We start from the raw sequence: 10206 nt of genomic DNA on the forward strand, positions 1-10206 counted from the left end.
CACATTCTAAGGGACCAAAGCTTTTGTTCTTCTTATGCGTAAATACAAATGTTGATGTCATGAGAGGAAAAGACAAAAAGGACAAGGATTCAAGCTTTGTGAGATGTAGTGTTGCCCTTCCTAAAAGTATGCTCAGCGTTACAGAATTAGAGAGTGGATTTTCTGATCATTTTGATTCATGCATCTGCAGGGAAGTTTCCCTTATCCACTGGGGCCTACTTGTGGAGGTGAAATTACCCCTGCATTAACTCCTCTAGTTGTCTCAAGCTAGTTTCTGGGGTTTCTTCCTTGTACCTCTTCAAGGTACTGACATGATCCCCATCATCACAGTACTTGAGCACTTTGCAATATTTGTCCCAGAAACATCCTTGTGAGGTAGGGAAGTGTTACCATCCCCATTTCTAGACAGAACTGAGGCACTGAAGGGTCAAAAATCACAAAGGATGTATTAAGCAGACACTTGAAACGGTCCCAGTCCTTCCTCCTGCTTTGTAAGTGCTCTGCCACTGAATCATCCTACTCCTCTGCACCCCTCTTGAGTGTTAGTACCAACATATATATTGCTAACATTAAGCTTAACCCAGGAAGCATTGCTAGAAGTATGTGTAGCTCTCCATGAGTGCTGCCTCCACCCTCACAGACAAACCACTGTGGGTCTCACAGGCTGCTTGACTGCATGGAGAGCGGCACCTCTACCTCTCAGATGTGCTCCCGTCACAGCTGGGCTCCAGCTCAGACCAGTGACACCAACCTACGCTTCCCTCCCTGCTGCAAGAGGTACAACTGCTTTCTTCCACCAGTCCCCTGAGGCAGGGTCTGGTCCCAGAGTCACTGACCTGTCCTTCTCCCTGTTTTGGTTCCTAAGATCTGTCACCAGTTGACCGTGTTTCACCTATTTTACAACTACCAGCATTCAGGCCATGCTTTCCTTTTCCTACAGGGACTTGCCCTCCCTCACAGCCACAAAACAGGTGACTTGCTCTCACATGCCACAGACTTGCTTTACCTCTAAGAACAGCTGCTTTCCTCTGGAGCGGAGGCCTCCTTTTTAAAAGAAAAAAATATACATCTTTAAATACAATATCAAAACCTTAAAATAATCCTATGTAAATAAATAGAACACAAACATCACAGTTCTCAGCCTGGAGAGGTTTCTTTGGAAGGGATAACAATTTCTGGCCCTGCTATTTCACCCTAGGATGATGAGCCGTCCATACAGTCTGTCATATCTGGAACTGCTTCCTTCAACAGCCTTTTCAGATGTACCTTGGTTATATGACTGTAGTCTACTGGAAACTGGCAGCTGCTGGCTTTTTGAGGGTACACCAGCCCATTTGCCACTCAGAGGTTCATAAGTTATTTACAGTCCAGGCCCGGTCAGCACCACGACTGCAGGGATTTCATCAGCTTCCTGACCCACTTCTTTTTGCAGCCTTGGGGAAGAAGAGCAGGGGAGATGGCTGGGGAAACATGGGTCTGAGGAATGGCCACCTACCCCTGCCTGCAGGTTCTGGGATCTGCTACTCTGTACCTGATAGTCCACGTGCCCATCATAACCTCCAGCCTGAATCAGGTGGCTGCTGTGAGGTGGCAGGGGGTGTGTGCGTAAGCTTTAGCTTCCTATTATGGAGGAGTTTGTATTCAGATATAAATAAGGCACATGAGAGATGTGCAAACCTGTGTGGATGAGCACGACCAATATCACGATACCAACAGGTAGCAGTGCTAATGGTGGCAATTAATAATGTAATGTCTCCAAGCCCAGTTTTAATTATGGGGCAAACGCTGTTTCAGCTAGATGGTCTTAGGGTCTCAGCAGTGGTTTTAGCAGCCAAGTTGAGTCTCCTTGTGCATGGGGAAAGCTCTGTCCTGGACTCAAGAAGTTCACAAACTTCATCCATAGCCCTGGTGCAGGTCTCGAGGTTGGCAGCCAGCTTCTGGATTTTGGCCTTCAGCACGGCCTGGCTCACTTTTGTGGCCTCCTTTGTGTATTCTGGCACGAGAAAGCTGTGGGAGCCGCAGAAGACCATGAAGCAGACAGAGTTGTAGAGTGAGATGGAGGCCCTCTTCTCTGACTGGCGCAGTGTGGGGTCCCCTGGGCCCTGCCCCCGGCGGAGGAACTCCAGGCAGCCAAGGATTTCCCTCATCTGTTTCCGACAAGTCATTACGATTTCCTGCACCTTCCTCACCTCCCGGGAATTGCAGAGCACCAAGGAGAGATCGGAGGTGATGCTGACAGCCCCCCCGGCAGTGGCCAGGCCCAGACCCACAGCCGACGCCAGGAGAGAGGCCCCCAGCGTCACCGGGCTCAGGGACAGCCCCACGATGGCTGTGACTGCTCCTGCGGCAGTCAGGGTGCTCCCACCGACATTGGCAATCAGGGACCTTTTGCGGAGCTTGTTGAGTTTTCGAGCTGCCTTGTGAAGGTGAGCAATTTGGCCACGCAGCCTCCGTCTCTGATCCAGCAGCGCTATGTGGAAGTGGTGCGTGGGGTCTAGTGTTTGGGAAAAGGCAGCACCGGTTCTCTCCATGGTCTCTGTCCAGAAACAAAAAAGGCTGGGTTGGGATTTATGTTAAAAAAACCCGAGACATGCTCAGCCTGGACCACCATTCCAGGGATGGCATTCAGCCAGTTTTTTTTTTTTTTAGCTTCACTCAGCTACATGAAAGGCTTGCTGTCTGCACACACGTACACACTCACGTACACACACACACATGCACGTACACACACGTACCTTTAATTACCTTATTCCACTGTAGCTTCCAGACAGAGGAACTTTTAAATGTTTTTCTTGTTCCCTGAGAAGACTAAATTATCTTAAGGGCTGGGGTCAGAGGTGCTGTTGTTATTACCTCTGTGAAGACACAAAATGTCTCTTCCAACCCTGGGGACAGAAATTCCCTTGAAATTCAGTTACTCAGTGCCCAGAGTAGTAATGCTGCCAGAACTAATATGTTGTCGCCACGATGAGATTCAGAGGATCTGCAATATTCAAGGCAATCTTTCACAAGAAAGGCAAGGCTCTGAGGAGATGAAAGCCACCCATCCCAGGTTGCTATTTAGGGGTCATTTTCCATTAAAGGAGAACAGAGGGAAACTGCTGAGGGGAGTCAAGGTCTGGCTTTTCCATCTAGGAGGTGAGAAGCTCATTGATGCCTCAGACGGGTATTGTGAACATCCTTCCTTTCTTTATGCCTAAGCAACTCAAGGTCCTGCAGCATTTTTTCCCTATTGTAACCTGGCGTCAGGGTCTGGACAAAGATGGGAACCATTGTTCTGTGGTGCTTAGCCCAACCTGTGGTGGTGGATCCCCAGTGACAGTGGCAGGGAGGCCTATGGACCTTGTTTAAAAAGTTCACAAAGGGCACATCAGAAAAGTGAGCCCACTTTCAGCGCGCACCCCCTTGGGGATGGGGAAACAGGGGAAATACAGGGGACTGTGAATAGAAAAGGCTTGAAAACTGCTGGCTATGGCAACCTCCCCTGGCAAGATAGCAGGAGGGTGTCTTCCCTTCTAGAGGGTGAATCTTCAGGGTGTGGGTGCTACATGATCTCTATTTGCTCTCTCTGTTCTTTGTCACGAGGGTAGAAAGAAATGTTCCAATAAGCATTTGCAGGTTGCTCTAGGGCTGCAAAGTGCTTTGCAAAGGAAGTCAGCATCCTTAACCCTGCTTACATATAGGGCAACTGAGGCAAGGGAGGCAACAGGAGTGATGTAGCATCGCCAGTTGTCTGGTGGGAGCAGAGCTTTTGTGCTCCACAATGCTGCACCATGCACAAGGCTGTGCTGCCTCTGCACCTAGCAAGGTCTAGCCATAGAGCTAAGAAGCTGTTTGCAGTCCATAATGCCTTCATAGCCAAAAGAAGTCTTTGTAGCAGAAAGACCCTGTCCCAGAGCCAACTAACCAAAACTGTTCATTGCTGCAGCCACCTTTTCTCTTCTAAGTCACACAGTACTGTGTGAACTGGAGGTGCCTGGTCCCTCACACCGGCACCCTATATAGTAAGGATCCTTGGGGCTTTCCTTCTGCAGAATCCCTGTATTTTGGAAGGAGGAAACCTCCTACCATAAAGAGTCTTTCCATCCTGAAGTGTGTAAGTAAATAATTCTCACTGCAATTTTTCCCCCTTCTGCTTGTCCTAATCCATCTCACACAGAATCCTTTAGAGCCTCCCCCTATGCCCTTCAAAACAATGACCCCAGTTTCTCTTGGTATCATCAGGTCCTTTGAGCCACTTAGTACATTGTGCTTTTCTTAGCTGGTGGCAGTGTCCTCTTATTTTTTACACTATAGTCAGAGATGAAGCTGAAAACGCAAGGACTAACTTTAAGCTAAATGGATACCAGCATTGAAATGAACAATGAGCATATCATCAATAACTTAACAACAGATCAATATGATGATCATTAAATATATCAATTCCCGTAGCCTCTTAACAATTTGTTCTGCATATTTTCTTGCTGAGAACAGTCTCAGGTAATAACAGCAGCCATCTCACTGCAGTTAGTAGAACAGTCATTCAATATATAGTATAAGCCATACAGTGATGCATATCTTTTGAATACACCAATTTATGCCAGCATAAAGGAAAACAAAACCAACTCCTGCTCTTAGAGAAAATTCTCCCCAACAATAAAGGTATACATTAGTCTAAAACCTGCAAATACTTTCCTAATACAGTACTCGGAGACACTCCAAAACATACTGGTTCAAACTTACCTTTAGTTTCCAGCCAACCTCCCCAAAGAAAAATTTTGATCTGTTTCTGGAGGAGACCAATTTATAGCTCCTGTGGACCAATTGCTGTGATGGGAATGCTTTGCCTCATACTGGGAGTTTGCCATTTCCTGCTCTCCCTTGTGCAGAAGGATGTGACACACTGGAAAGTGACCTGCGGGACAGCGAGCACACATCATGTTCAGGAAACGATCCCTGCGAATGAACATTGTGTGTTCGCTTTTCCTGAACTGTAGGGGGAAAAAATTTTAAAAAATCTCAGCCTATTCCTGGCGCTGAGCTAGTGCAGTCATTCCCCACAGGGAACGGTTGCCTTTCCTTTCCCTGAAATAGCAACTGACTTTACTCTGTGCTGGAGCTGCCAATTGCTCGATGACTGAAGTTTCCCCCCACCACACGTCTAGAGCCAGTGGAGCATCAGCCAGCCAGCTACTTCATTCAAGGGCAGTGTACTTTTAAAATCCGAGCTCTTTGGGACAATTGTGTGTGTGACTGGCTGAAGCACAGCAGTGCTGTGAGAGAGCTGGTGCGGTGCTCCACTCCATAAAAGAGAAGCAGCTCCACAGAAGGATGATTGCTGTGAATTCCCATCCCTTCTCCTTCTGAGTAGATACAACCATGCAGCATCCTGCAAAAGGAGTGATGTCCCTATGTTTTTGCTCTGTTTCTTAACCATGGGCACCATGATGGTTGAGAAACAACCGTGTTGTTTTCCTAAGGTACCTGCCCAGCAATCAGTGATCAGAAAGAAAGGGTCATTGGGATTCCCTCTTTTGCTGCCTGCTGTTGCCTGGCAGTTGTACCCACATACAGATGTGACCAGAGGGAGGAAAGTGTTGGGGAGGAACAGCCTAAGTGACACTCCTGCCACTGCCTTTCGCACTGAGCCAGGGCCAGCTTTAATCAAAGACAGAGTCTTTGGATGGGTTCAGGAAAAAAGAATTTTTTGGTGGTACCAAGTGGTGCAGCCCACCTTAGACCAAAGTGGCATGTGTCCTTATTGACACAGGGCCTGTGGTGCCAGGGACATCTGTTTTAAGCCGTTGTGCTTGAAGATGGGGCATCCACTTTCTTGCTTGGTGGATTCTTACTCTTCAGGGCTGTTTGTTGACAGGGAGCTTCCGATTGTGCTCTAGTGTCCCCCTGGACTGACTAATCTGAAAGCTACCTAGCTGTCACTGAGTGGCGAGGCTTTACTGTTGAATGTGTGAGATACATAGTCACGCAATTGCTGGAGCTGACCTTAGGAAGGGACAAGGACTGAGAGGCAGCAGGCAGGGAGAGGAGAAGGCTGGGATTATTAATTTCAATGGCAGCTTGGTTTTAGATCATCTTAAAATGACTGTGAAACAGTATGTCAAGTGTTTTGTCAGGGGTGGACCTGCATGAGATGGAACACGAACAAATAAATAAATAGCATTGAAGAGCTACTTCAACCTGTCACAGACCTGAAAAGAGAAAACATTGTTTTGAAGATGCTTAAATAAGCAATCTTGACCTGTTACACTTTGTACATATTGCACGTTAACAGGAAGGTGAGTTTTGACACTGAAGGAAACTGTGCTTTAGCCCTTCCCTTTGTTTTAGCAAACATATGCTTGAATTGGAGCCCATCTGCCTTGGCAAAGGTTTGCAACTGATAGACACAAGAGTTCTTTTGCACATTCCCAAATAAAATAGGCTTTTTTTATGTAACTACATCTGCATTAGGACTTGTGCCAGCAGAGGTGTCCTTGTTAGGACAGTGAGTTTTGGTAAAAATGAAATAATGAAGAAAAGAAAAAAAAAGGTCTAGAATGAGCCTGAGAAGATGACACAGTTCTGGTTGCTCTTCTTCCTTTCCCAGTGCTCTTCTTGAAATACACTCAGCTGCAAAATGTTGTCAGAAACCCCTATGATGCTCAGTGTGTGGGCGAGGACATGATTAGAGTACAGAAGACACAATTCACTTTTTTAATAGTATTCCCTCACAGAGTTTCCTGCACACTGAAAGACCTGCACTTCACACAAGACAAGATGTTGGTCTCAGCCTAGGATGGTTTCTCACAGGGATCAGTCCTGGGCTCCTTCATCATCTAAAGAGAATGTTTCCCCATAATCCACCCCAATAATGAGGTGCATACCCAGAAATTAAGGACTTCCCATGAGGAGCTACAGATGTCAACATGATTTTTAAAAAAGAAATGTGTATTAGAATAAGAAACATTATTTCCTAGGGAATTGCCCTACAGCAGTATGCTGTGATCTGTTTTTGTCCCTGCTGACACACCCACAAGCATCCTTTTGGTGAGAGTGCTGGTCTTCTCTCCCACTGATAATTACAGGGACCCCCTCCAGCAAAGGTGAGCAGGTGGGAATGGGAGCAGGAAGGGAGAAGCGTCTTCCCTGAGCGCCTCCCAGGGACTGAAAGGCTTTCAGTGCCATTAGCGCAACTGCCCAGATGTGAGCACATCTGCCGAGTCACTGAGTAGGTCCCAGGGGCCTGCTTGGAGTGAATCTTAGCTACCAGGGATCTCGAGACTTGTGCTGTAGGTCTGGCCTTCACTGGGCAGCCCTGCAAGCTAGCGGAGGCCTCACCATCCTGCCTGCTGTACGTTTTCACCCAACCCCTCTGCTGCTGCAGCGTCTACAGTCTTGGCCTGTGAAGTGCTTGGGCTTGAAGGCGGAAGGGGCACAGCAGGTGTTTCACAACTGCCCTGGCCAAACATGGTCCCTCTGCTCCACCCTTTCCCATCTAGCCAGCAGAAGCCAAACCCATGCAAAATCTGCCCTGAAGGCATTTTGTGGGAGCAGATAACCAGCAAGGGGAAGGAAGGATGTTTTATTGCCTCATCTCTCTTCCTTCCAGTGGATTTTGGCAGAAAGGACTGGTCTTTCTGCTCTTGTTCTCTCCAGCAGAAGGGATATATAGCAGAAGTGTTTGTTTGGAAGCTGTTTGGAGCTACTGCAATGTAACATTTGAATGTAAATGTGTAACATTTGAAGCTGGCGTTTCAAAGATACACTTCCTTTATTAACATTGTTTTGATCAAATAATTGAGTAAATTTGAGTAAATTTACATTCAAATATCATCTTTTTAACAGGGGATTTCAGTCACACTTGGTACTTTCAACTGTAACTGCTGGATCCTGGGGCTAAAATTTGCTTTTTTTTTTTCTTTTCTTTTTCCTGCGGTCGGTTGAATTGATGACAAATTTTAACTCTTCACAGCAAGATATTTGTTCACATTCAGTGGGAACTTGAATGGGCCAAAACTAAAACAAATAAAGCAAATTAGATCAAAAAGGTCTGCATTGGCTTTTAGTAACCTTACCAGTAGATCCAAATGAACTTTTTTGAAAGCATTCCAGACTGAGACAGGCTGCTCTGGGCTCTGGTCACCAGTGCGTGCAGGACTTCAGCTGGGTTTGGAGAAAGCTACAAAGAGCAGAGCAGGGTGGGGGGAACAGTCTGTGGGATGGAAACACCTTTTGTTAGTTCCAATTAAGTAGGATATCAGCCAAGTGCATTGAGTGTGCCTGTTCCTGCTTTGCGAGCAAGCATTCATGTAACAAAAAATACCATCCTAAATTGCCTTGTCAAAACACTTCCAGCAGTGTCTGCAGAGATCAAGTGTTTATTTGGACACAGAGAGTGAATTTATTCAATGGACTTAAACAGACCAGCTTATGCTGCCATTTGCCACCTTTAATTACATGTTTCAGTGCAGGCTGTATGGCATAAGGCTCTCTCTCTGACACACAAAAAAACAACTCTCCGCTTAGGCCGTATGCCTCCAGCCTTGCCTGTGGCACAGCTGACATGACTGAGTGCGGCCGTATGCAGGTTCTGCTGAGACCAGTGTTGCTGGAGGACTTTTGTCTGTTCAATGTCTCAGCAGTGACAGCAGCAGCACCACAATGAGCAAGTCTGGCTACCCATACCCTCAAGCGCTGTAGAGAATAAGAATCATTACCATATTTCTAGAACTGCAAAGAAACCGAATAGCTTGGTGAAAAGTAGAAATTAGGTAGCCTGGTTTCTTGTGGCTCTTTTCCTGTGGACTTCTTGATGGCTGCGCTCATGTTGCAACATTTCTCTCAAAGCAAACAAGAGTCTGGATTATTCTCACCTACAAAACTACTTATTTTCATGAAACTTGCAAGAAGTCAGTGTCTTTAAGACCTTGACTGCTTTGTCAAATTCTGGCTGAGATTGTCCAGGAAGCTCAAAAGCTACCGGTTGTCAAAACTGCCAACAGCCCCACTCCACAACCCTCATTTCTGTAGGGAGCCAGGCTAGAACAAATCCCTGTGTCCTGCAACCTAAACACAAGGTACAGATGTCCATGGTTCCTTATTTCCCTTTGCCTGTGTGCATCTTGCAGTGTTTAGCCAATCTTTGGTTTCACGTACTGCTCTGTGGTCTTCCCCCTGCCAGGGTGATGTCCACGTCCTCCAGTGCAGGAGAAGGAGCTGCTGGTGCGGGAGCCTTCGGTGGCCTTTCTGTACTGCATGCTGGTGGGTCTGGGCAGTGCCCCCAGGACCACAGCTTAAATGGGAAGGAAAAGCAGCTCAGCTGGGAAGCGTGGTGCCAACAACATGTGTTCACCAAGAAAACTAATAGGCTGGAAAGACTCAGGTGTAAATCCCCCAAACTAGCCTTGGGAGCCTTGAGATAACAGATTACTGGGTGGATGTAGCATTTAGTAGCTAGGAAATAAGAGTGTCTGTGTTTCCTTCAGGCAGAACAGGACAGAGCTTTTACCTGGCTCCCCTATTTTTCCCCTGCCAGTAGCAGATTGCTGTCTGGGTTAATGATCTCTTAATGCTATCTCTTGCTTCTCAGTTCTTGCTCTCAATTGCTCTGATATGGCCGTTGGTGGGGTAACAAGTCTCAGCTTTGAGGGTACCTAGAAAAACTCTAAACTCAGAGGCTTGAGGGCACCAAGCAACAATTCACTAACTGGTCATGGTGGAGGGAAGGGCTAGGAAAGCGTACCTTTGTTAGGAAAATTGGATTTAGTATCATCCTGTATTCGCACAATAAAAAGTTCCTGATTCTGTTTCTGTACTTGTCAGTGGCCAAGGCCAAAAAGCTGCAGTGACCGGGTTTGTCCCACATCCTTGTGCACTTCCCTACCAGATACCTGGGCAGTGGCTGGGCAATGCAATTTCAAATGTGCTAAAAAAGCATCTGCTCTAATACTGAACCAAGAATGTAAAAAAAAAAAAAAAAAAAAAAAAAAAAGAGAAGATATGGAGTCTCAGTGCATTGACATTTTCTGACTTAAATTTTGTAAGGAAAACAACTGGTTTTACTATTTTTATGAACTCTAGTATTTATTTTTAAATATATGAAAGAAGAAGAGCATGTTTTTAGAATTTGTGCTTTTATTTAATCTTAATTCTTCTCTTGCTTCTTCAAATTAACGAACAGTTCTATTGTATATCATTTGCAGCTAGTCAAGAGAGATATTTAATATT

The 10206-nt window shown here is 46.1% G+C and overlaps 1 protein-coding gene across 1 annotated transcript; it reads right to left on the bottom strand.

Moving 5' to 3' along the window:
• APOLD1 (apolipoprotein L domain containing 1) lies at positions 1-2531 on the bottom strand (the record flags this gene model as incomplete). Its single annotated transcript, XM_082308910.1, has 1 exon — positions 1-2531. One exon carries the CDS (start codon positions 2529-2531, stop codon positions 1791-1793), a length of 741 nt encoding a protein of 246 aa, XP_082165036.1. The 3' UTR covers positions 1-1790.
• Positions 2532-10206: the final 7675 nt, after the last annotated feature.

This window comes from Platalea leucorodia (genome assembly GCF_965183815.1).
Source record: "Platalea leucorodia genome assembly, chromosome: 4".
Lineage (NCBI taxonomy): Eukaryota > Metazoa > Chordata > Aves > Pelecaniformes > Threskiornithidae > Platalea > Platalea leucorodia.